Source organism: Cricetulus griseus, chromosome 4 (genome assembly GCF_003668045.3).
Source record: "Cricetulus griseus strain 17A/GY chromosome 4, alternate assembly CriGri-PICRH-1.0, whole genome shotgun sequence".
In the NCBI taxonomy this organism is placed as follows: Eukaryota; Metazoa; Chordata; class Mammalia; order Rodentia; family Cricetidae; genus Cricetulus; species Cricetulus griseus.
In genome coordinates, this window is record NC_048597.1 from 65013512 (window position 1) to 65041050 (window position 27539).

Sequence of the window (27539 nt, forward strand, 5' to 3'; positions counted from 1 at the left end):
GGGTATTATGGTTGCCATAGCACACAGCAGAAGAAAGTGCAGAAGAGGAGTGGTGTGAGCAGGGCCACTACATAGCCTGGGAACCTCTGTCAGCCCTGGGCAGTTTGAACTGTGGCTCATCTCCTACTGGCTTTTTCCACCTGGTCAGTGTTGCTACTCAGTTTGCCTCTATGGTCTAGTTCAGGACCCTGAAACTCCCACTTGGGACTTTCCTCCTCCCTAGCTCTGGTTCCTGGTACCTGCCTGGCTGTCATAGCAACAGCTTCCAAGGTGACAAAAGAGGGAGCTGGGTCTTGTGGGTAAGCCTTTTTGGACCACAGAGACTGCTGAGCTGCATCTGCCCAAGCTTTCTGTGTTCTTCCTCAGATTGAACTCACATACCCATCTAGGCCAATCGGACCATGTCCACCAGTCTAACCACTTGTGAGTGGAAGAAAGTCTTCTATGAGAAGATGGAGGTAGCAAAGCCAGCTGACAGCTGGGAGCTCATCATAGACCCCAACCTCAAGCCCAACGAACTGGGTCCAGGCTGGAAACAATATCTGGAGCAGCACGCCTCAGGCAGGTGAGAGGCTGGTGGGAGGGTCGTTCAGGCAGTGCCCCCCCCCCCCGCCTCGGGGGAGAAGGTCACAGACTCACCTCCATGTCAGCTGGGGCGGCAAGCAGAGAACAGATGGTCACCGAGGCTTTGCTTCTAATCACAGCAGTTCAGATTCCTCGGTTACTCTGAGCAAATTGTGTTCTGCATTTGGGTCTCAGTTTTCCCCAGAAAACTAAGAGTGATAATACTTAGGTGCCCTGAAAGTCCAGGTGCTCGGTGTAGTTGGGATGGAGAGGAGATGCCATGAGGATTGCCAGAGTTCTCAACCTCAAAGTTGGGGAACTTGTGCTCTGGGGCTCTGGCATCTGTCTGCTCAGTCAAATGCAATGGGACAGGAAGTCAGAATAAGTTACTGAGCACATGGTATGTTTGAGAACATGGTTCCACAGCTTCTTGGACTTGGGTGTGTTCTTTACTTTCTCTGGCTTCCAGTTTTCACATTTACAAAACAAGGGGTTCATCTTAGTTCATCTTAGCACATTGCTTAAATTCCTTCCAACTTTACTATCCGTGGATGAGCAATAAAACTGCTGACCCCGACAGGACTTTCCCTAGACTTTCCTTTCTTTCTTTTCCTTCCTTCCTTTCTTCCTTCCTTCCTTCCTTCCTTCCTTCCTTCCTTCCTTCCTTCTTTCTTTCTTTCTTTTCATCCTTTTTCCACCCCTCCCTTCCTCCCTCTCCTCTCTCTCTCTCTTTTTGTTATTTTATGATGTATTTGAAAAATAATTCTATGTCTTTTGCATCATCTATCTTGATCCCATTCTTTTCCCTGTCTCCTTACATCCACCTTCTACCCCTGTGACCCACCCCCCATAAAACAAAATTTAAAAGATGAAGGAAAAAATAAAAAAAGGGAAAAAAAAACAAAAAAATCTCATCATGGAAGCTGCAGTGTGTTACAGAGAGTAACCCTGTAAACCCCTTTGTCCATATATCTTCATGTGCAAGTCATTGGTCTGGTTTGAGGCCTCTGGTTTCTACTACACTACCGATGGTGGGCCCTCACTAGAACTCTTCCTGGATATTCTGTTGTTGTCCTGTGTTGTGGAGATCCTTCAGCTTTGGGTCTGTGGGTCAGGTTCCTTTATGCGCTCCAGCAGATCACAGATGGGGTGGATGTTGGTGTGAGCCAAGTCATAACTCTGGGTGTAGGCCTGGGCAGCTGCAGGGTTGGCCCGCCAGATGAGAAATGAAGACTGCTCTCCCATGTTTGCTTCAGGGTCTGGTTCACCCACACCTGCAATAACAGGATTGGCTCTCCCACTCTTATGACCACAGGACCAGTTTTCCCACCTGTTCCAGGCCTTAATGGGTGCAGTGGGGAGGGGACAACTCTCCCCTATCCTTGCCACCAGAAGACAGATGGGTAATGGGTACAGCTTTCCCATGCTCACAGTTTCGGGGCTGGCTCACTTGTACTAACAGGGTTGTCTCTATTGTGCTGTCCTGGTGAGGTGCTCTCCTGAGTGTTGCAGTTGGTAGGGGGCAGGGATGGCTCTCCCACTCTTATGACCACAGGGCTAGCTCTCCCACCTGCCTCAGACAATAGAGACTTCCCACCTTCTAAGTGTTCCTCACTTCCCACCATGCAAGGTGTCCATGTGACTTTCTAAAGCCCTGACATCATTTCCCTCTTACAGAATGGTGATTTGGGACTGGGGCCATAGTTTCCTGCTCACACAGCTTCCAGCCCACCTGCAGGAGCTAACCGTTTCTCCTCTTTGGGCATTTGGATTCACATGAGACCACCTGGTGGCTGTGCTGTGGAGGTGTGACCAAAATATGGCAGAGACTGGGCTGTCCATAGTGGATGGGTGTGAAGTCTCTTGGGTAGAGAACAGCACTAGGGTGGGAGCAGAAAGAGTCAGGCTGTGGGTGGGCACTGGGCATCTGCAGCCTTGCCACTGGTCTTACAAACTAATAGATGGAACCTGTATTGACATAGGTCAGAGAACAGAGGTTGGTAGGTTTGTGTTGGTGCCTGTTATGGACACTGGGTGTTGGCTATCTCTCTAATTAGCTGTGTGATCTCTTATTTTCTACACCTCAGTCTCATCTCTTCCTAAATGCTCACCCATGTCGGATTCTTCTGGAAATGAGGGGTTTGGCTTGAGACAGGGGATATAATCCTGGACTGGCTTATTTTAAAAGGTAAAGGAGATATAAAACACGAAGGAGGGCGGTGTTCAAAAGGCTGAGAGTGAGTATGTGAGGCTTCTGGAGTTTAGGGACAGTGTAAAAGGCTCACAAATCTCCCTCCGGGCCTTAGAACCAGCTGGCCTCAGGAGGAACTGAAGCACAGTCATCCTGTGCAGGCAGGCTCTTTGCTTTTCGTCTTTCAGCTGTGTTAAATCTGAGGCCCAACAGTACTGGCCCCATACAGGGATGGGGAGAAGAGTGGAAGCCTCCCAATCCAGGACCAATCAGATTTCCCCTTCCCTTTTGGCCATGTCTTGGGTGCCCCAGGGGTTGTTCTATGCTCATATTTTCAGTGCTTTCCAAGGGTCAGAGGCTGGCTTGCTTTCACTGCGATTCCACAGTGGTTGAGTAGAGCTTAAAATACAGTTGGTGCTGGTGGGATTGAACTGAGTCCTTCATCACAGGTCCTTTTGAAGCCATTGTGCAATGGACTTGGGCAGAGCCAGCTATGAGGACAGAAACAGCCCAGTGGACAAGCCTTTGGAAACAGGGGCTTACAAGAGGCCATTGCAGGGGCACAATAGGCCACCCTGGAGTTAAGGACTGATCCACCACATGTTAACACTATTCGGAGGCTAGGAGGAGCAGGGCTTGGCAAGTGAGAGCCAGGCTACTGCCCTCCAGCTTTCTGAGGCTGTGGCTCTATGAGTCCAGATTAGACAAAGTGGCCTGTGTGAAGGTTGGGTTGGGGGTAGGTATGTGAGGACACAAAGTCTGTTCTTCTTCTCACACAGGACTTCTGCGGTACCTAGGGATGACTCAGCAAGGTGTAAGAACCGGAAGTATCGTTCTTTGTGATCCGGTCTGTTGCAGGTTGCCTATCTACCCTGCTTTTCTGGCTAGCTTACTGCAGCCCTACAATGTGCTGGGATCTAAGTGTGCGTGTCATCTCCTCAGAGCAAGCAAGATTCAGGAGTCAGACAGTGACATTGCTGCCCCCCTTCCAGAGGGATATCTGAGCACAAAGTCCAGCATGATCACCATCACACTGCAGCCAGCAAATGAGAAACGAGTTGCAGAGAAGAGGAGCCATACTTTCTTTGCAGGCTGACCAGATGCAACTCTGCACAAGGCTGGGAGTAGGGCAGAAGCTGTAGGATGGTACACAGGAGGCAGCTTCCAGATGACTGCTGGCTAGGGGCCCAGTGGCTCCTGTGTTAGGCTCCTAAGCATGCTACTCTGGTCCCCAGAGTTGGGTGATAGATTGTTTGTAATCTAACAAATAAACCTTGCCTGAAGATCAGAGTGCAGAGCTAAGCCACTAGCAAGCCATAGAGGACAGGCAGTGGTGGCCACACCTTTAATCTCAGCTCTCAGGAGACAGAGAGAGGCAGATAGATCTCTGTGAGTTCAAAGTCATCCTGGGCTACATGAAAGCGAATCAGTCTAGAAGAGAAACAGCTCATGCCTTTAACCCTCACACTAGAGAGAATGCAAGGCAGGAACTCAGTGCAGTCTCAAGAGCAGTTTGAGGTTCTTGGTGAAGAGGAGCTGAGGTTTAATGGAGACAGGATAGCCCTTTTAGCCTTGTTAGAGGTAAGAACTCCTTAGTGACTTGGCTGCTTTGCCTTTCTGATCTCCAGGCAAGGTTTATTTATTAGATTACAAACAATATATCACTACATCAGGGGGACCAGCAGGAGCAGTGGTAGCTGGTGACCTCTAGTGATATTGAATCCACAGACTGGTTAACATCGGGCTTCAATTTTCGGTCTCTAATACTCTGGCCATTTCTTTCCTGTGCTCCCCAGCGCAGGCTGTCCGTGAGTCTCACCTGCTCTATTCCTTCTTCGTTTCCTGGCAGGTTCCACTGCTCCTGGTGCTGGCACACCTGGCAGTCTGCTAATGTAGTCATCCTCTTCCACATGCACCTCGACCGTGCCCAGCGTGTTGGTTCGGTGCGCATGCGCGTGTTCAAGCAGCTGTGCTACCAGTGTGGCACCTCACGGCTGGATGAGTCGAGCATGCTGGAGGAGAACATCGAGGGCCTGGTGGACAACCTCATCACCAGCCTGCGCGAGCAGTGCTACGACGAAGATGGCGGCCAGTACCGCATCCACGTGGCCAGCCGGCCGGACAGCGGGCTGCACCGCAGCGAGTTCTGCGAGGCCTGCCAGGAAGGCATCGTGCACTGGAAGCCCAGCGAGAAGCTGCTGGAGGAGGACGCCTCCTATACCGATGCCTCCAAGAGGAAAGCCCAGGGCAGCTTTGTCTACAACTTCTTCTCATTTCGCTGGTGTCTGTTTTGGGGTGTCCTCTGCCTGGTTATTGTCTATCTGCAGTTCTTCCGAGGCCGCTCCAGCTTCCTCTAGGGGAGCTGGTTGGGGGTGGGAAGAGGGGACACGGGGTTGAGAGTGAGAAGGACTCGGTCTCCTGACTCAGCTACAAGTTGAATCTATGATTCCAGTCATCTGCACCCTGTTCCCTCGTCTACCAAAATGAGGAGTGTGCACTAGGAGATGCTCGGTGGTCCTTCTACCAATTTGACAGCAATGAGGGGAAGGAGGGAAGGGTGGGAATTTTGGGAGCTTGCTGGGATTTCGTGTGAGTGTGAAGTCGACAGTGCTGTCTGGTCTCCTTCATTTCCCGCTCCACCTCTCCCTCCCGCCCTCCATTTGTTTTATATTCTTAGCCTTGGGTCTCATCTTGACCCTATCACATTTTCGTACTCACTCTCAGCTCTCTCTAATTGTCCTGTATGGTTCCTCTTGGAGAGAGCAGTGCCACCCATTACCATCCATTCAGTACACAGGGACAGTGACCTGATCGTCCTGGGGATCTATCTGGCTTGTACCATTCTGAAAGGCTCAGGATATCACTCTCGCGCTAGGGCTGGCATGAGAGTGGAGGTGGGGAGTGATATGGGGTTGGACTGGGGGTTCAGATGGTCAATGGCACAAGGGGGTAGCGATTGGCAGTTTCAATTTAAATGAATTAAAATGAAATAAAAATTGCTCCTTAGTCCCGAGCTCAGTTGGGCTTACACAGAACTTGTCCCCATTGGGGCCATTGCTCAATGGCAGACAAGGGTGACTTCTAGGAAGATAAACACCAAGGGTTTGGACATCAAGTGCTCCCCAGAGGACTTCCGTCCTCTCTGCTTTGTCTACCCTGAAAAACCTGAAGGCAACACTGAGCAACAGGACTGGGATGACGAGGCGCCAGCCTGTATCTCTTGCTAAAATGTGGTTTCATGTCTAGAAATAGATTGCCAAAATTCTGTCAGGGGGATGAGTCATGTCTCAGATGGTCAGGAAAGCTGGGGCATTTGGTCACTGCATCATCAGAGGGAGGAGATACTGCTTAAGATGGATGCAGGTGAGGGAGCTAGAATAGAAGAGAAACAAGGCAGAGGGCACTGCCAGAAGACAAAGCTATTCTACCAGCTAGGTTTTCTCAGTAAATGACTTCCACATTTTCATGTTTAACTAGAGTGACCATTCCCTGACTTGGCAGGCCACCCCCAACCACTGCAATGTTTTTATCCTTCCAGGACTGAGGCAGTAGATTGTATTTGTTTCCAAGACTTGTTTCCTCTTTAATTAATGGAAATTGCATTTTCATGCCCCTACAGCCAGCACTCCATACTTCACTACTAAAACATTGGCTGCTTTTCTGTTTGTATCTGCTTCATGTGTCTGTGACATTTTATAATCCTCCTTTTCTGTAATTGTTCTGTTTATTGAAAAAGTGAGTTTCACTCTAGTATTTTCCATATATGTATACCATGTATTTTGATCACATTCCTGTCCCTCCAACAACTTGTCTCCTTGTCCCCAAGGAGCCTCTTTAGTGCTTTCAAATCTGTGTTTTAAAATCTCCATTTCACACATGAGGGAAAGTGTATGACACCTTTCTCCCTTAGTCTAACTTATTTAGCTTAGTATGATCTCAAGTCCTATCCATTTCCCAGTACATGGTATTATTTAATTTTTCTTTCTGAAGGACTATATCCCATTGTGCACACTTTACTTGTTTTTTTTTCCATCTTTTGATCTGTTAATGGGCACCTAGTCTGATTTCATAATGTGGCTATTGTGAGTAGTGTCATAATAAATATGAATGTAGGTACACGTCTGTGGTTTGCTGACTTAGATTCTTTGGAGTATACACCCAATTATATTTTTAATTTTTCCAGGAACTTCTATAGTAGCTGGACAGCACCTGCTTTTCATATTTAATTGTCTTTCCTCTCCATTGCAGTACTCTTTGTGGACACTTTCTCTCTTCCATCCTTTATATGCTTGGGTGCCCAAGATTCTTCTCTGCTCATTGCCCCTCACAAGTTGGGTTTTGACTACATAGAAACCCTCAGTCTTTATGGCTTTTCAAGCTTTCACACAGAGCTCCAGACACATAAACCAGGCTACCTGACCACCAGGCACTCTCTACCAAAGCAGCCTGGCCAAACCCAGTCCTTTGCTTCTTTGAAATCCAGTGTTCTCTGCACCTCTCTGCCCCACCCACAGTATTTTCCCACCATGTCCCATGTCCTGTCAAGTGCTGTCTTCTTATTCCCCTTCATTGCCTTACCCCACCACACTGCTTGACCACCATTTCTCCCACACTGCCCTACCCCACCCCACAATGATTGGCTACCACTTTCCATGTTCTATTGAATGCCGTCTTCTTACTCTTTTTCTCTGCCCTACTCCACCTCACATCATTTGGCTGCCACGTCCATGCTGTGTTTGCTATATGCTGTCTTCAGATGCCTTGTTACTGCTCTATCCTACCCCATAGAACTTGACCAGTAGGTTTAATTCTACATTTCTTGACATTCTGAGTTTATGTACGAGGTTTCAGACAATTACAAGGCTTACAATACTGGACTCACTAAGCCTCAGTTTTCTGTGTCAGTAACTATAGCATCTAAATCATCAGTTATTAGGAATAAATTAAACATGAGTGATGACTTAAAGTCAAGATTCCCTTATCTCTACTGGAAGAATGATGATTCACGAAATTTGTTTGTGGGGTAAAGGAATACTGTACTCAACAAGACAAGAATTAACCAACCATGCTAATTAAACAGTAACTCTGTGCTGGGCATGACACAAAGATGAGAACAACTTACAGTGATGTGCCCGTGAGCAAGTAATGACAATAGAAATGATAAGTGCTGTGGTAGAGGTGGCCTCAAGGTGGTGAGAGCCTACCTCCAGCTGAGGCTGCGGTCAGCCTCACTGAGATGTTGTATGATATTTTGGTTGTGTTCTGACAAATAAAGCTTGCTTGGCATCAGAGGGCAGAGCTAGCCACTAGCTAACCATAGAGGTTTGGAGGACTGTAGAGAGAAGAGACAGGAAGTAGTAAGGCTGGGCAGAGAGACGATTTCAGCCCTTTTGGATGGAGGAACTGAAGAGGTAAGAAGTGACTGTGGCTGTTCCCCAGTTTCTCTGATCTTTCATGTTTTTATCCCCATATCTGACTTCTATTTTTTGTTGATAAGATTAATTAAATTAATGCCTCACTGGGAGCCAGTGCTTATGCTTAGACTAAAGAAAAGCTTTTGAAAGCTAGTGGTGACAAGATCCTAAGGAGCTGAGGTGGAACAGACAGGAAAGGAAACTGAGCCTTAGTGGCAGGTTCAGTACTGTACGTCTTGTAAATGAAGAATTAAGCCTCTTAGAGCTACCTGTCATGTTTACTTTTATGTCAGCTTGACACAAGCTAAAGCCATCTGTGAGAAGGGAACCCTGTAGGGCATTTTCTTAAGTAGCAATTGAAGGGCAGGCAGTCTATTGTAGGTGGTGCCATACCTGGGCTGGTGGTCCTGGGGTCTGTAAGAAAGCAGGCTGAGTGAGTCATGTGAACCAATACAGTGAACCTCTACATGGCCTGTGCATCAGCTCTTGCCTCCAGGTTCCTGCCCTGTTTGAGTTCCTTTGATGATAAACAGCAATATGGAAGTGTAAGCCAAATAACCCTGCTTCTTCCTGTCTTACCTAAGTTTCTATTGCTTGAAGAGACACCATGATCAAGGCAACTCTTATAAAGGAAAAAAAATTAATTGTGTCTGGCTTATAGTTTCAGAGATTTAATTCATTATCATTACGGCTACAGGGAGGCAGATATGGTGTTGGAAAAACAGCTGAGAGTTCTACATCAGGATTGGCAGGCTGCAGGAAGTGAATGTCACACTAGACAGGGCTTGAGCATTTGAGACCACAAAGCCTGCCCCTTAGTGACATACTTCTTTTTTTTTTTTCAACTTTTTAAAATTTGAATTAGAAACAGGATTGTTTTACATGACAATCCCAGTTCCCTTCTCCTTCCCGTCCTCCCCTACCCCCCCCAACTGTCTATCACATATCCTTTCTGCTCCCCATGGATGGTGAGGCCTTCCATAGGTTGTCATCAGAGTCTATCGTATCCTTTAGGATAGGCCCTAGGCCCACCCCCATGTGTCTTGGCTCAGGGAGTATTCCTCTATATGGAATGGGCTCCCAAAGACCATACCTATGCTAGGGATAAGTACTGAACTACTACAGGAGGTCCTGTAGATTTCCAAGGTTTCCTCACAGAAACCTATGTTCCTGGGGTCTGGATCAGTCCCATGCTGGTATTCGAGCTATCAGTCTGGGGAGCAAGAGTTCCCTGATGTTCAGGTCAGCTGTTTCTGTGGGTTTCACCAGCCTGGTCTGGACCCCTTTGCTTTTCACTCATCCTACTCTGCGACTGGATTCCAATTCAGTTCAGTGATTAGTTGTGGGTGTCTGCTTCTACTTCACCAGCTGTTGGATGAAGACTATAGGATGGCATATAAGACAGTCATCAATCTCATTATCAGGGGAGGGCATTTAAGGTAGCCTCTCCTCTGTTGCTTAGATTGTTAGTTGGTGTCATCTTTGTAGCTCTCCAGACCTTTCCCCAGTGCCTGATTTCTCTGTAAACCTAAAATGTCTCCCTCTATTATGGTAACTGTTTTCTTGTTTTCTTCTATTCTTCCCCCAACTCAACCTCTCTGCTCCCTCATGTCCTCTGCATCCCTCCTCTTCTCCCCTTCTCATTCTCTAGCTCCCTTCCCCCATTCCCGAGTTCCCAATTTGCTCAGGAGATCTTGATGCTTTCCCCTTCTCCAGAGGACCATGTAGTGACATACTTTTTCCAACAAAGTCACACCTACTTCAACAAGGCCACACCTCCTAATAGTGCCACTCACTTTGAGCCTATTGGGGTCATTTTCTTTCAAACCACCACATTCCACTCCTTGGCCTACACAGACTTGTAACCATATCATAATGCAGGAAGGCATTAAGCCCAACTTTAAGTCCCCAGACTCTATAACAGTCTCACCATACTCCCAACTTGCTTTTTGGTCATGATGTTTCATCACAGCAATAGAAACCCTAAAACAAGTTGGTACCAGTATTGCTGGGTATTTTTGTGACAGAGCTGACCTTGTTTTTTTGGGGGAGGATTGTGGAAGGACTTTGGAACTTTGTGCAAGCAAAGCACTCTACACGTTTAGTGCTTAGTGAGCTGTTCTGTAGTATCTTGAAAGATAAGAATGTTGAGAGCAGTACAGATGATGGAGACCTAGCCTTGAAGTTTCATGGAGAACCAAAGACTCTTTTGGGCCATTGTTGTGAAGAATCTATGCTGTCTGGTCAGCAGGAGCTGAAGAGTCAACTATGATTAACAAGAGACCAGCACCATTAAAGTGAGACCTTTGAGTTACCGGGGCAGTGGATGCTGTGTAGTTGGAGCTGAGAAATTATCAGTGATTAAGAGACCAACTTCACTGATGTGAAGTCATCTGGAAAGTGTTTCCTGAGAGTACACAGAAGCTGAGTTCCAGAAGCATCCTAGATTGTACCTCACTCTGGCAGCCAAACTTGGTATTGTATAAGAGTCTTCCAGAAGGAACTGGTTTTGAAGGCGTGAAGAGCTCATGGAGAGCATCTGAAACTTGGCCAGGAGAGGCCATTGCTGAAAGTGCAGCCAAGGTGCAGCAGAAGACCCCAACATTTTGGAGATGTCAGAACCGTGGGATAGCCACAAAGAACAGCAGCAGTGGAGTGGCACCTGCTGGAGCCTAGAAGACAAGCTGTGTATGTTGTAGCAGAACACCGGTCCAGAGAAGTCAACCAAGCCCTTTGGAGGAGCCCAGGAGATTGTAAATGAATCCCAGATATTGAACATTGAGTTACTTACACTGCTGGAGTTTGGTTTTGCTTTTTTTTCAGATTGTAACTGTGCCCTAGTTCTTTCCTCTTGAATTAAGAAAGTATGTAGCAGCTGGGTGTTGGTGGTGCACGCCTTTAATCCCAGCACTCAGGAGGCAGAGGCAGAGGATCTCTGTGAGTTTGAGACCAACCTGATCTACAAGAGCTAGTTCCAGGACAGCCTCCAAAGCCACAGAGAAACCCTGTCTCAAAACACCTCCCCCAAAAGAAAGTATTTAGCTTAATTTTTGATTTTTATGGGAGCCTACAGTGGAAAGACTTCGAACTTTTGAAAGGGATTTAGGATTTTTAACTGAACTTTTAATGTGTTTGAGTTTATAAAGTCCTAGATTTTAAAAGTTATTTATATTTTATATTGTTATACTAATATTAATGTTTCATATTGGGGATAAAAGAGAAAGGAAGGATTCTAACTGAAAAATGATGTGTTTGTACATCAAGTTGGCAGGGGTCCGTTGGGCTGGCTAGTTTTATGTCAACCTGACACAAACTCAAGTCATCTATCTGGGAGGAGGGGACCTCAACTGAGAAAATGCCTCATTATGATCACGCCTATAGAGCATTTTCTTAATTATTGATTGATTGGGGCAGCCAGTCAGTTGTGATGGTGCCATCCCTGGAATGATGGTACTGGTACTAGGGTATATAAGAAAGCAGGCTGAGCAAGCCATACAGAGTAAGCCAGGAAGCAGCTCCCTTCCATGACCTCTGAGTCAGTTCCTACCTCCAGGTTCTGCCCTGCTTGAGTTCCTTCCCTCCCTGCTTTTGTTGATGAACTGTTATAAGGGACTGTGAGTGAAAGAAACTCTTTCCTCCCCAAGTTTCTTTTGGTCATAGTGTTTCATCACAGCACTAGAAACCTTAACTAAGACAATAACACATAATGAGGCTCAGTTCAAAGGCCATTGCAAGGACCATGACACTTGTCAAGAGAGCAGAACCAACCCACTAATATCTGGGTCATAGTTTGGCTTCTCAGCACCATCTGTTCTTAAGAGGACAATGTAAGAACCAACCTTACTTGCCTTAGATTTCCCATGCAATCATCTTTTGCAACCTAAGCTAATGCACAGCTGTAATCTCAAGTTATGTGCTCTTCTGTGCCCCTGACATAGGCAATGCACATGTAACATCTGCTGAAAGCAGCAAATACAGAAGTTGAAAGCAACTTTGGAAAATGCATCATAAAGATCGAAAGCAACCATTTATGGATATTGCTTGATAAGTGATGATGTTTGTAGTCTGGGTCAGTTGGGATCAGTTGAGGCCAGAGACTCCATCCTTGTAAAACTCTGTTAAAGATTTCTGTGAACTATCCCTCATTCCTTTCCCATGGGATGCTTTTTAGACTGTTTGATAAAGACAGAATGAAGCCCTTTGTTAGGGAAAGAAACACATAGACAGAAGACCCAGGAACTGGCACAAACACATGAACAGACAGATTTACAAACCAGCCTTTTCCAGGCAGGCACGGATTCACACTCATGCAACTAACAGAAAATGGAAGACTCAGGTGGAGAGAATTTGAAGCTGGACTTGATCTTGGTTAAATGGCTCCAAGGGAAGTGCATTTATTTCTTTCCTTAATGCAACCCTGATGCATTATTGGTGACTCAGGGTTGATCACCAATGCATTTAAATCACCAAATGCTCCATTTGAAATACCCACTGATATCAGGAAGTTAGTGAGGGTCCATGGCTGGCAGATTTAAAGGGAGTGAAGATAGAACACAGTGGTATAAAAGGTTAAAGGGAATAATAGTACAAGAAGGATTAATGGAGAGGGCAACAGGAGGACATGATAGATGAGGCTGTGTGGGGAAGGATAGCTAACACTAAATAAATTTTGAAAAAGTAATATGGAAACCTACCACTATATAAGCTTCCTAAAACACACACACACACACACACACACACACACACACACACCACAGAGACAGAGATGGATATACACACATACACACCACAGAGACAGAGATGGATACACACACACACACCACAGAGACAGACAGAAATGGACACACACACACACACACACACACACACACCAGAGACAGACAGAAATGGACACACACACACACACACACACACACACACACACCACAGAGACAGAGATGGATACACACATACACACACACACACACACACACACACACAGAGAGAGAGAGAGAGAGAGAGAGAGAGAGAGAGAGAGAGAGAGAGAGAGAGAGAGATAACCCTATATGCAACAATGTCCCTACTAGAAACCACAGGATAAATAAAAAAAAACCTAGTAGAGAAAATAGGTTGCCACTTTTGGAGTTGCTGGTCAGTGAGGTGTAGTGATATATTGTTTATGATTTATTAAAGCTTGCCTGAGGTTCAGAATGTAAAGCTAGCCACAAGTCATAGAGCCAGGCAGAGGTGACACACACCTTTAATCCCAGCAGTCATACTAGCTAGTCACAGAAGTCAGATGGTGGCGGCATACACTAATCCCAGGATTTAGGAGGCAGGCAGATGGATCTCTGTTAGTTCAAGGGCACACTGAGCTACACGAAATTGATCTAGTCTAAAAGAGAAACAGCTCACACAGAGGTGATCTCAGCACTTGGGATCCTACACCTAATCCCAGGATTTGAGAGGTCTAAAAGGAGGAAGCAAAGGATCTCACGAGAGATTTATTCTGCAGCCACACTGAGGACAGGCCAGCCCTTTCAGCCCGAGGTAGAGGTATGAGCAAGTGGCTGGCTGCTTTGTGTATCTGGCCATCAGCTTGAAGACCCAAATCTATCTCTGGTTTTTATTTTTCATGTTATAGTGGGGTCCCAATAGATTACCAACATTGCCAGTTATTGGCAATGCTATATGGAACCCTCCAGAATGTTACTGTAAGACCCTATTACTGACGGTACCACACACTTGCATCCTGGAACGTAGAGAAATGAAGCTGGTGATCACCTGGAAGCTTCATCCCTCCCGGCTAGCTTTCTCAAAACTGGAAGTTTCTATGCCTGCTACCAGGGAAGGGGAATTATCAGCTTTATCCAGATGTGAACCCACAAGTCATAACAATGACCTGACTCTCAAGACATGCCCACTGGTGAAATATTAGCATGAGTGTCACAGCAGTAACCAGACTCCTTGGTTGGACTTAAGGACTGCTCCACAAGTTGAAACTAGTACCTGACATTGTTCCTGGGGAAAAGAACCCGTGGCTAGACAGGCCATATGCCCTAGAAGAGAACCTATCACCATTTATGCTAAATGGACATAGTGCTAAATTGACTCCTAATTTATCACCTTTTGATAAATAATTTATCATTACTTATCATTATGTGCACAGATCAGTGTATCAGTCAACCCTAATCAAAGAAGCTTCTTTTTTTGCAGTAGATAGCACTTAATACAGAGACCCACAACTGGTCAAAGTGCAGAGAGTGAGAGACTGCAGGGTGCTGAGCCCAGAGTGGAATATCTACAGCACACCCCTCCCTGCAAGGCGGGATCCTGTCATCTATGAGCTGAGAGTCAAGATCACATTCGGCAAATGAACGAGACAGAGCAATCCTAGCTCCTAATAGCATCAAGTGCCTTGGATCATCAAGCAAGAATTCAAGAGAGAAACGTGGCTCTGCTTCAAAGGCCACTGCAGTTTTACCTTTGTCCCAGGAGGCAGACCTAATCATGACCATCCTGTCAGTCTCATCTAGGTAACCTGTTCTCATGCTGGAGCTACACTGCAGGTTGTTCCATAAACTGCTCACTACACTCAAAACAACTGACCCCAGCCTACAATGCCTGACCCTCATTCTTCAGCAAATGACGGCTTATTCTGGTCCAACTCACAGTGCTAACCTTGACTGTCTGTCTCTTTATCAGAAGTGCTCTTTGTTGTCTGAGACAGAACTAAAGACAGCAGCATCTCATCTAGCATGACCTCATAAACTATTTCTCAGATCTGTTCTTAATGAATGCATTTTGTCCTGCATCATAGATATGGATATATCTCCCTTTCTCCTGATGTAAAGTGTGAGGTTTTTAGAGGTGAGCAACACTTTACATTCATCTTTACCATCCCCCAGAACCCAGCAATTTCCCAGGGAATTTAATTCAGAATCTTGATTCATACTATATTTCAATCTCCCAGTGCAATGAATTTCTATGAATCTCCATACTCTCCGTGAAGAGGGAGTTTTGCATTTGTAAAGTTCCTTTTTTTTTTTTCTTTTTTTGGTTTTTCAAGACAGGATTTCACTGGGTAGCGTGGCTGTCTTGTCCTGGAGCTCACCCTGTAGACCAGCATGGATCTGCATGCCGGATTAAAGGTGTGCGCCACCACTGCCAGGCTACATAAAATGCTTTTTCTTAGGGAGCATACCAAACTGCAGTAGCTCCCCTTCCTTGTGGAGGATAGGAAGAGAAGAGTTGTCAGAGTAGAGTGGGCTCTAGAGGAGATGGGTGTGGCCGCACTGCAGCAGACAGACTTAGGGGACCATGAACACACATGTTCCTTGAACCATGCAGTGTGTGTGGTAAACAAAACCGAAGAAGTGAGAAGGACATTCTGAATGGCCTCAAAAGTCAGTATCAGGAGTGGGGACTTCCCATGCCCTCAGATTGCAGTGATTTCTACTTGGATTATTGAGTGGAGACAATTACATGATCAGATATTCAGAATATTTAGAAGCTGAACGAGACCACAGAGTCCAGGGTAAATCTGAAGGTGGTGCCCATGGGGAAAAGTGTCAATGGGAAGGCCGGTCAGAAAGCTTTAGAAATGTTTACAAGAGACACACTGTGGTCCTGAGTTAGAGTGGGGGCTTGATTTGATGATAACAGAGAGGAACTAAGAAGAAACACACAAAGAACACAAAGGTAGTAGTTAAAAAATACACTAGAAAGGAGAGAGACAGAGAGACAGGCAGGGGATGTGTGTGTAAGTTTAGGAATCATTTGCATAAAGCTGATAGCTAGATTATGATTGACTTTACACATTCATGTGATGCTCTGTAAGTATTTTTTACAGGAAGTTGCTATATATATCCAGGCAGTTCTCAGGGCAAACCAAGACAAGAAAGCATGTCTCTAATGTTAAGAAAGACTCTTTTAGTAACAAAGGCAAAGCTTATTTAACAAGGAACTAACACACAGGCAAACTACCGACAAACAATAAGGTAATTGCTCTAATGGAAAACAAGTAGGCATGTAACATGTCTTGCTTCAGAATTATTTAGGAGTGTGTCTCTCCTTTTGTCCTGTGGCTTCTCAGAAGACAGGGTGCATGCTTTCGCCTCAGTCCTATGAAGTTGTAAAAGTGTACAGAGGGCCAGGGCTGTAACTCATTGAGACAACACTTGCCTGGCACGCACAAAGCCCATACAATATTGTCTGGCCTCTTTTTAAGAGAAGAAAGTGGGGATTGCCTGCACAAGACAAAGCACTAGATGAGCATAGGCCAAAGCATGGGATGGGGAGTGGGGAGAGAGAAGAGTTTCTTCTGCATTCGTTTGCACATTGCAGGAATCCTTCCTGCCTGGGGCTCATCTCTCCTCTCGTGGCATCTAAGAACAGTTTTCTGCTGAACCAGTCCTCTTGGTAGGAACCCGAGGTTGACATCTGTTTTCCCGTGACTCCTGCTGTCAAATGTTGCTTAGCCAATGGTTATTTTTTTTTCCCAAGGCATGACACTGGTTCATCAATTTATCTGAAAGTTTCCCTGAGTAAGAGGTACCGAGCTAGGGTAAGGGAGAAAGTGGGAGCAATGGATGAACCCCTCCCAGCAAGTGGAGCAGATGGTAATAGAAACAGGTTCAAAGCCGAGTGGTTACAAAACACCCCTGCTGAATTTTGCTTTGACCTTGTCTACTCAGATATTATATTTTCTATAATGCTATTGGAATGGGGGAAAATACCCCCAAACTCTTCACCATTATGCTGCTAACACTCAGGTAAATGGGCACCTGTCTCTACTTAAGTGTGGTTTGAACAAATCTCACTCCTTGAGATTTTAACCTTCACACTCCGCCCACCACGTTGCCATGGCAGTGTTAAGCCTGGCTTCCAGGTCAACAAGAGATGCAACATGCTTCCAGTTGGAATTTAGCTGATTAAGATGGAGCCTGATGACCGTCATGGAGCTTGCCCTAAGTGACAGTGGTAAGAAGACCCCAGAGGCCCAAGTAGTCTAGTCTTTGGGAGAAAGCACCTGGATGTCTGCCACTGGCTCCAGGAACGCAGTTGAAGTTGGCCAGAATCCTGGTCCCAGTGTAGAGTGGAAGTCATCCAGTTGTGTCCAGCTCTCTGGGCCTGTTGGAGCCAGAGAAAGTGGAGAATGGCTGAGTGGTCGTGTGTTCTCATGGCTGCTATTATACATTACAAAATTAGGGTCTTAAAACCACAGAAATGTCTTTTCTTCTGGCTCTGGATGTGGGGGTAGAAATCTAAACCTGAGGTGTCAGCAAAGGACACACTTCAAAGATGAGAGGGTGGAAGGCTTCAAGTGCCATCTGGCTTCTGGTGGCTCCCTGTATACCAGGAATCGTGGCTGTGTCACTTCGATGCTTGTCTTCAATTTTACATGGTCTTCTCCACTGTCTTTTCTTCTGTCCCCATAAGGATTCTTTTCATTGGCTATAGTCTCTGCCTGGATGACCCAGGAGACCCAATAGGGAGATCTGTAATTGACTTACATCTGCAAACTCCATTTCTTTTCTTTTAAGATTTATTAATTTATTATGTATACAGTATTCTGCCTGCATATATGCCTGCAGACCAGAAGAGGGCACCAGATCTCATTATAGATGGTTGTGAGCCACCATGTGGTTGCTGGAACTTGAACTCAGGACCTCTGGAAGAGGTGGTCAGTGCTCTTAACCTCTGAGCCAACTCCTATTTCTAAATATGATCATATTGGGAATTTCTAGGGGTTAGGAAAGAGATGCGAATTTGGGGAGAGGGGCACCACTCAGCCTACTAGAGTTTGTCTTAAGCAGGGGTCAGGCAACTCTGTGATGAGAATGTGTAAGAGTGGATCTCAACCTTCCCAATGCTTCCACCTTTTTAATACAATGCTTCATGTTGTGGCAACCCCAACTTTAAAATTATTTTTGTTGCTACTTCACAACATTTATTTTGCTACTTCTGTGAGTCAAAAAGTAATTATCTGATTTTTACTGATGGTCTTAGGTGGCCCCTGTGACAAGGTCATTTGACCCCCAAAAGGGTCATGGCCCATGTGGACTGAGAAACACTGGTCTAAAAAGATGGGAGAGAAGAGGTGAGTCTCAGCGCCCCAAAGTGGAAGGACAGCTACAGAACACCCATTAGGATTGAAGAGCTGCAAGGGAAACATTGAGCTGGAAACTTCAGTGGTCCAGCCACTTGCAATGCGGGGATTCAGGCCCCGAGACCACCGTTTCTTCATTGAAGATTAAGTAGGAAGCGTCAGAATTTATTACAAATGTTTAAAAGCAAGTATTTTAAGAGCTGAACACAAGTGGGCACTGGATTAAGAAGTCAGGTGTCTCTCTGCCCCACCAGGGAGAAAGTCGCCGGTCAGGAAGGGTACTTGATTCCCAGGACAGGGAGATTGACTGACTGGGAGCCCTGAAAGTCCTGGTAGGGCACAACAGCAATTCCAAGAATAGCCACAAGAGGGAGCGCACGACACACGAGACTCCTCTCCACCCGAAGAAGAGAAATCTGTTGATGTGAAGGAGAGAAAAGGCAACTAACTAGGTCCGTGAATTCCGGCAGCAGCATTTTAGAAATGCGACATTGATTGTAAATATAGGGTCTGGAGTGACCCATTCCCATGCAGGAGGAGAGTTAGCTTTAAAACTTGTTGCCTTCTAGCTTTGTTTTCCTTTCCAGCTCTTGTTACTTGGAACTTTCTGGCATCAACTTGCCAATTGGGCAGAGTTCCTGAAATATATGTGCTTCCTCTCTCTTGGCAGTTCCTGTGCAGGGAGAGATCCCCAAACCTATCTGGGAAAGGCCAGAGTGACACTGCCTTAGAGGGGGTTGGTTTTAGAGTTAATCCTTTCGTTCCATGGCTCAGGAAAAAAAAAAATCTGTTACTGACCAAACCTTTGGCTTCTTCCTTGGGCTCATGTCTGATTGCCCGGCATAGGGCTTGACACAAAGTCTTCAAGCCTGAAAGTTTAAAAAAGAATTAGTTTTGTGTGTTTCCGTGCTATTCCCGCTTCAAGCGCATTGAGATGACATTGAGAGTACTTTCAAGAGAAACAATGAGTAAAATCTGCCCCCAGCTTTGAGGATGTTTGTCTGCTCTCGGTGGGGCCAGCAGAGGGCAGAGGAGCTCAGTGTAGCAACCATGGCCTCCCCTGTAAGCGCAGCCCAAGACAACACTGGTTTTATGAGATTAGGAAACACCCAAAAGGACACAGGCAGGGAGTGAAAGCCTGAAGGAGTGATTTCCACATCTTTGCCCGTTGATCACCAAAGCTCCCGTAGGATGATACTCTTGTCGGGGATCCAGGCTCTGCTTTAGGCAGGCTCTGGGTCCATAGAGAATAGTGCGGTTCCCATCCACGCAGGGGGAAGGGATCCGAGGGTTATTAACTCGTGGGGCACTTGTCACAGAGCAAGGGACATCAAGCTTCTGAATGGTGCAAGTTAAACAGTCCCTAGCAGCGCTCCTTGTGGCTTGGCTTCAGCTTTCCTGTATGTGAATTAAGGTTCTTTTTAAGGCTCAGATCTAGACTAGGTTCGTTTGTCACCACAGTCCTGGCGCTACCCTCAACTCTGGGAGAAGTATTGGGAACACTGATGAAGAGGTACTTCAGAACCGAGCCCAGGAGAGAAAGGCCGTGGGCGCTGTGACTGAGGCAGAAGCTACAATGGGAGCCAGGAAAACAACAGGACAACTGGGAGAGGGGATGGGCAGGGACAGCAAGGAGGCAGAGGTGAACATGAAATGGAGGAAATAGAGGGGAGGGAGAGGTAGTAAGGGAGGCACAGAGGAAGACAAGCAGGGGATGATGGGTGAAGTGTTGGTCTGGGACCACAGGTTTCCAGGGTGGGGGGGTGAAATCCCAGTTGTAAACCTAGGCCCTTGAATGTGAGTTCAGGACTGCCTGCCACAGTGGTGCCCAGCCAGTCCCGGCATGGAGCCAGGGCTAAGAATCACACTCAGATTTGAATGTGGGGAAGCTAAAGCTGATTTAACAGGGGCCCTTTGTGTTCATGTGGATTCTATCATTCTATCAACATGATAGAGGACTCCAAATCACTCTAAACTGTCTTTTGCCAGCTGGTCTGAGGAGTAGGCCAGTGGTCCCTAGTCCCATTTTTCAGACCTACTGGTGGAAGGTTCTGGCCAAGAGCTCTCCTCCTCGATGAGCACACTGGGAAAATTCTTGGAACACCTACTCAGCTTTAAGGCTCTGAAAGTGGGCATGCGGGTAGATCTACCAGGTAACACAAAGGGACAGAGTTTCTATTTCATTTCACAGGGGAGTCCTGAGCAGACCCTGGAGAAACAAGTTGGGAAGTTTCTGGAGGAACCAGTGACTCCACACAGAGAAAGGATGCCTAGGGAGATGAGAGACACAGAATTCCCTTCCCAACTCCTCCCTCAGAGGACTGGCTGGAGTGGCAGAAGCTGCCTTGAAACCCACCCAGCTGCAGAGGAGCTGTGAAACATGGCCGCTGTCTGGTTGGCATTAGCCACCCAGTAAACCATGAAACACAGCCCGGAGCTGGGTTAGGAACACAAGCCTGCTTCAGGGGTTGATGTTTCCTGCCCAGACCGCTCAGTAACTACGAGGGCTTATATTTTTAGCGACGCTATTAGCATAGTCATAGTCATATGACAGTACCTGCTCTCAGCATAAGAAGCAATCCCAGTGAGTAGTGTTTAGGTTGATTTATTTTCTTTTCAAAGCCCAGAAAGGACCAAGAGACCAACATGTGTATGTTCTGGAAGACTGTATGCAGTGGGAAGTGTACATCAAGTGATGCAGTCCTTGGTAACCCAAGGCCTGTGATGCTTGTCCTGCTTGCGGAATCCACAGAGGCGTCACACGTAAGGAGAGAGTAGCTCGCCTGCAACTTAATCATCATTTTTTGACAACCACCTTGTGCCCATTTTTTTCTTCATTTGTTTTTAAGGTAGGGGTTTTGTGTCAATCCTCCACTGATATTAGATTTGCTATGTGGCTTCCCTGACCTTTCTCTCACAATTCCCCTGTTCCTATCTCTGAGTGCTGGGATTCCAGATATGGGTCACCAAGGCTGGCCTGTGTCTAACTTTCTCAAGCAGACACAGCTGGAACAGGTGTCTGCCCTCCATGAGTCCCTAGACTTATGGATGAGACATGGACTCTCAAGACAGAGGTGCATGAAATGACCTGGGACAGTCCCAGACAACGGGTGCACGAGACCCACTTTGGGGCACAGAAGAAAGCCTGTTAATTTTAAGTAAGGAGTCGTTGGGAATATCTTAGCATGAACTACATGGCCTAACTGTCAGGGATGGGGTCAAAGATATTCCAGGGAGAGGAAACAGCAAGTACAAATGCATGTGGGAGAGAACAGGACATGTGCACTGAGGAAAAAGAGCTTGGGGGACCAGAAGGACTGACTGATGAGGAGCGGCCCCGTGTGAGCCTCATGAGAAAACTTGGGTCCAGAGAAACATGCCTGGCTGGCTGGTGCATCTGTATTCGGACTTGCTGGCAGTCTCCCCCCACCTGCCCGCATTTAAAGCTGTTGCTGTGAAGAGGAAAAAGATCAGATAGATAAGATACTTCACCACATTTCCCTCCCTCCCAACAATGTGAAACCTGAAAGTTTTTCACTCATTAGTGTCTATGGTAGTCACTGTGGTGTGGGCTCTGTGGAAGTTTGCAGCAACACCTGTCTCCATTGGAATCAGGAGCTCTGTGGGTTTGAGCTGGACTCCGGCAGCCTAGAGGACTCCTTAGAGGACTGTAAACACTTATTCTTGCACTCATTGGTGGTAGGGGCACTTAGGAGAAAAGGCCCTCGTGGGAGTTTCACCCAAGCAGCTTTGCCCTTGGAGAAGAATAGGTTATATACAGCCTGCTCTCAGCTCCAACACCACACCCTGGCAAGTCTGCCCTCTGCAAGGCAAGTGTTGCATGCTGCAAGTTCATCTTCCTCCCCTTGACTTGAACCTTTTGTGAGCCAGCTCTAAATCTAGAAAACAATTCTAGTCAATCCACACAAAAGAGTTAATAGTTTCCAAACTGCAAGACATGTGTTTCCAAGGTAAAGGTGGGAAGGATGCTCCTGGGAGGAGGAAAACTTGCCATGGACCATGACATCAGCTTGAACAGTCTACCTCCTACAGTGTTTGACTGGCTCATGGGGAATCAGTCCTCAGGGGAGGAATGGCTACTTCCATCCAGCAACAACAGCAAAACCTGGCCTTGATAGTCTTACACTGCTTTATGGCTATCAAGCACGTTTGAGTCCATTGCCTGACCTGGTTCTCAAATCTTGTAAGGACTATTTTGGTGGTGGTCAGCAAGAAAAACCCAGAGATTTGTGCCTAGGGTCTCAGACACTTGGGCTGTGTCTCCCTAAACTGTGTTACTTTCCCCACCAATGACTTTGTTTCTAAGTTTATTCTATCTGGAATGTAAGAGGCTTTCCATTTGCAAGATGCCCTAGAGAAGTGATTTGCATACGCCCAGGCTTCTTGAATCCTTGGAACTCTCAGAAACATTTCTTGCATTTTCAGAAACGTGAAAGCACTTTAGAGGAACACAAACATTGCTTAATGTGTGGCATTTACGCACAAACACATTGCTGCTAATAACAACTAAACAGAACACTCATGTTAATTACAATCCACTTTTCTGCTGGTATTTAGAACTTCCTTCCTCTACATTTTGTATGTCCTTCACCCTCAGACAGCACCCTGGCAGGTTTGGGGGTTCTTTTCTTGGAGGAGTGACCTATAACTTTCTTCCTGAAGGGTCCTTTGCCATCCTGCCTGAATTAGGCTGCTGTAGTTTCCCATTGACTCTAATCAAAGAACATGGTCACAACCAGAGGTACCCTAAATGATCTCCTGTACCCCAGAAACAACCTTACTTCCATTGTGGAGAAACAACCTAGTCACCCCTACCCTCCATACCCCACCCTGCCTGTCTGTATTAATTGCCCCTCTTAACACTGTTATTCCTTTATTATGCTGTTGGTTTAAGGGCATAAGAAGCCCAAAGTGGCCAGGGGGATTTCAGAGCTTCAAGTTCAATGGAATGCTTGTTGTGTCTCCAGGCAGGATTCTGGCTGCCATTGGAACCAAAACTTCTAAGCCAGCAGAACTTAAGCTTTTGGTAACTATAAGCAAGAATTCTTCTAGGTCACTAGGGGTGATAGTGAGTGGAGTCAAATTTTCATGAATCCTAGTTATGGGAGAAATAGGATGCATTTTCCTTTGACCATACTACTCCCTGCCTCAGGTCCAGAGCAAAGCCCTTATGCTCTCAAGACCTCAGTCTCCTTCTGTGACTTGTGCAACTCATGTTGGTGACTCATAGAGACTGCATGGTGAAGAGGGCAGGTGATTGCTGGCTACCACAACAGTCCACCTTCCACTCTCAGCCTTGAGACTTGGGACAGAGGTCCTGGGGTTATTTCACAATGTGCAGGCTAGAGAGTTTGAGGCAATTCAATGCTAAGCCATCCTTTGTACTAAAATTGCCTGTTGTGGGGTGTGGGAAAATGTGCCCTGACTCTTCTTTTAAGTGGATCTTAGATTCATAACAATCCAAGGATTGAAAAAGCAAATCAAACCCCAGGAGTCATCTGGTCCACAGCCTCAGCGCTTCAGCGGGAGTGTGGGAGAAGCAGCTCCTGCTCTGCTTCCCGAGTAGGTGCTCAAACTGCTCCCGCATCAGGAGAGTATTTCCAGGAGGAAACAGCTGAGGAGATAAGAGAAGGGAAGGGGGAACCAGAGAGGAAAGCTGCCTAGAAGCAGAGTCTGAGCCAGGCATTGGCCAGGCACGGTGAGAAAGGAGGGCGAAGGGCAAAGGAGGCAGGAAACAGCCAGATGAAACCAGAGGGAGATCAGAAGGTAACTTAAATGTGAAAATAAAAACAGAAATGAAGCTAGGTGTGCAGGGAAAGGACTGACAAGGACTGAGAGAGGAATTTGGGAGAAGGATATGAAAAGAGAAAGCGGAGAGGGGGCAAGCCATAGAGGGCAAGGACAGGCACGTGGAAGCTCTGGAAAAGGAGGCAGAAGACAACGAGATGGCCAGATGCCCATTGTTTAGTCACTGGTTTTCTTTTTCTACTTGTGGGGCTGCTAAGGGCAAGGGATATGGGACTCATTTGAGGAAGGATGGATGGGTGACCAATACAGACTCTGAGGCCCCAGCCTGGAGCCTGGCAAGATCCTAGGATACATAGGAGTATGGCTTATTTTCCAGGTTTGGGTTCCATAGCTCTCTAGACTCATTGCTCTTGCACATGAGTGATTTTTCAATTTAATGTTTTACTTTGTGCTTACCCTGCCTGGAACTGGTAAGCCCCAGAAGCTTTAGCACTCCCTGCTGCTCCTGCTCTCCTGCTTTGGCTTACAGATACGAAAGGAAATATTATCCAAACCATTTCAAGATGCTGACCAACCCCTCTCACCTGCCCACTTCTTGATTTGGATGCAAGTATTGGGAATGCTCTAATTCATGATGCATGGCCCACAGCGGCATTGGGAACATTGACTTCTGGAGCTGTCCATTTTTAAAAGACTCTACTATTGGCTTCACTGACAATCCCAAAATATTAGTCCTTGAAGAGCCTGTGGAGACCTGTTCTGTGCCAGGAATGGAGCTGGCATTTCCTTAATAAGCAATCACTTTGAAAACTGCAGCCCGAGCTCCCAACTAGATTCAAACACCCCTTAAACTCCCTCTGTAGTATAAGAAAGAGAGGCTCTGACAGTCTGGTCATCCTTTCCCCACACAGATACACAATAGCTGCACACTACCAGGGGCTCCTAAACTTTCATATGCCCTTCCTAGGGATTCCTAAGCCAGGATTTCTCTTCCTGGCTAGGAATCTGTCAGAACATTTACAATGCTGAGCAAGAACCCTGGCCTGGGAGTCTGGTCTTTGCTCCAACTGTACAGAGCAATTGTCTGTAAGTCTCTTAAGCATTCTTGATTCAAAGTCTGAGGCTTATTAGATAATTTTCGAGACTGCTTTGTAGGGCCGTTTCCAGGTGCCAAAATGTAGTCTCTCCCTCTCTTCCCTCTTGCGTGCCTTTGTCCCTCCACTGTCTTTCTTTTGTTACACTAGAAGGATAGGTAGATGAGACAAAAGTGAGGTTCCTTTACAGCCCAGTCTCATCCTTTTTCCTATAAGGCTTTAGGAGACGGAGGGAGAGGAGATAGTTCAGTTTCCTTAATTGCACATTTCTTTCTCAGATCTGTTCCTAGACGATGGTTCTAAGTCTCATTTGTCGTACAACACAGTTAAACACAGTAACAGGTACCCAGCTGTGTGTGATGCTGTATTTGTTAGCCAAGGACTGAGTGCTCTTTGTGTAATTGAGTGTGCACATACGTGGCTGAAATATGGAATGTGTGTGTGTCAGCACTGAGTGAAAGTAAGATTGTATGGTCTGTGTGGCATGGGGAATTTCATGTGCCTGTGTGGGTGTAGGCTTTTTTTTTTCCTTTTTCTTTTTAAAAATAAGCCACTTTAGATCGTGTCGCCTCCCCTCACTTCTGTGATTGATTTTGCGAAGCTAATGGTGCGTAAAAGCACTGGTGAGATCTGGGGGCGCCTCCTCGACTGACGTCAGAGAGAGAGTTTAAAAGGGGGAGACCGTGGAGAGCTCGATAGCAGCTGAAGGGGACGCTACTCGGAGCCGTCGCTGCTGCTGAAGACCTGACCCATCGCGCTCCTGCTTAGCTGCCTGTGGCTGCAGAGATGCTGTCCTGCCGCCTCCAGTGCGCGCTGGCCGCGCTCTGCATCGTCCTGGCCTTGGGCGGTGTCACCGGCGCGCCCTCGGACCCCAGACTCCGCCAGTTTCTGCAGAAGTCTCTGGCGGCTGCTGCAGGAAAACAGGTAAGGAAATGGCCGGGACGCGTCCCTCTTGCGAATTCCCCTAGTTTTCCCCCTTAGCCTTGCTACAGGTGTTTGGCTGGCGCTTCTTAGAGTGGCTCAGCCCCTAACCTCCCGGGGAAACTTTTGGAGTCTGGGGTCCCTTCTTACTCTTTCCCGACTTGATCAGCGCAGATGGGTCACCTTGCAGGTAAGTCCCTCCCTGGCGTCCAAGAAAATTTACAAACTGGTTAACTGAGTCCCGGGACTGGGCTCTATCCCTGGTGCTGCCATGAGGGTTGCTGACCCAGGTGCTGAAGCGCGGTGTTATTCCATAAAAGGAGGCTGGGGCGAGGGGGCTCCGCAGCCCAGCAGGGAGGTTAGCCTTTACCTTGGGGCTGGGATGTGGGTGAGGGACTGGCAAGAATTCAGGTCCACTCTGTATCACAGAAAAGGTGGAAATGGAACTGCGCAAACTGTTGGCATCCTATTTATTTGTAAAATCACTTTTTAAATCATACGCAGTTCCTCTGTGTTTTAAGCCTACCGAGGCAGAGCCTTGATGGAAGATTTGGGTTTTTGGAAATCCCCACTACCACCATAATCTAGTGAATATACCAACCACCCTTATTATTGTGAAAACTGGATTTTGAATGACTAAATCTTATTTTCAAACTGCACTTCCTCCCTTTGCTCTCCTCTCTGCCCCATCCAGGAACTGGCCAAGTACTTCCTGGCAGAGCTGCTGTCTGAGCCCAACCAGACAGAGAATGATGCCCTGGAACCCGAAGATTTGCCCCAGGCAGCGGAGCAGGATGAAATGAGGCTGGAGCTGCAGAGGTCTGCCAATTCGAACCCAGCCATGGCACCCCGGGAACGCAAAGCTGGCTGCAAGAACTTCTTCTGGAAGACATTCACATCCTGTTAGCTTTAGTATCACTGCCTCAGCCAGACCCCTGACCCTCTCCTCCAAACCCAATCTCTCTTCCTTAACCCCCACCCTCCCCAAGGCTCAACTAGACCCTGCATTAGAAATTGAAGACTGTAAATACAAAATAAAATTATGGTGAAATTATGAAAAACATGCTTTTGGCTTTTTATTGAGTAAATTGTTTTGTTCAAAAAATACATGATGAACTTGAGTTGTGGCTTCTGAAAACACATTTTAGGCATGCATGCCAATGCTCACAAACATCTATTAAAAAACTCCATGGTAATAAAGGTTAGGCTTTAAATGATGGGTCATTTAAAAACTTTAATAACTTCAAATGTCTATAAACTGAAGCATGTATCCAAATGATGGCTATTGGAAACAGCTACCATAAACATCATTTACATATTAAAGACAATTGAAATGGGTATTGGATTGTCAACATGTCTTATAGAACTTATGGACAGGCAGGCTAAAATATTCATATGTGTACTGTGCTTATTCACAAAACGTATGATGTATCTAAAATAGAACATGGTTGAGAAGTGGGGAAAGAACTTGGTTTAAAGAGCTAAAATAAACTTTC

The 27539-nt window shown here is 46.5% G+C and overlaps 2 protein-coding genes across 2 annotated transcripts; both read left to right on the plus strand.

Annotated features, from left to right (window-relative positions):
• The first annotated feature begins 386 nt into the window (after nucleotides 1–386).
• On the plus strand, nucleotides 387–5112 carry Rtp2 (receptor transporter protein 2). The gene is made up of 2 exons (XM_027413369.2): nucleotides 387–565; nucleotides 4605–5112. The coding sequence occupies exons 1-2, from the start codon at nucleotides 402–404 to the stop codon at nucleotides 5110–5112; spliced, it is 672 nt and encodes a 223-aa protein (XP_027269170.1). The 5' UTR covers nucleotides 387–401.
• A 20796-nt stretch (nucleotides 5113–25908) lies between these two features.
• On the plus strand, nucleotides 25909–26950 carry Sst (somatostatin). Its single transcript, XM_027413370.2, has 2 exons — nucleotides 25909–26046; nucleotides 26738–26950. Exons 1-2 carry the CDS (start codon nucleotides 25909–25911, stop codon nucleotides 26948–26950), a joined length of 351 nt encoding a protein of 116 aa, XP_027269171.1.
• Nucleotides 26951–27539: the final 589 nt, after the last annotated feature.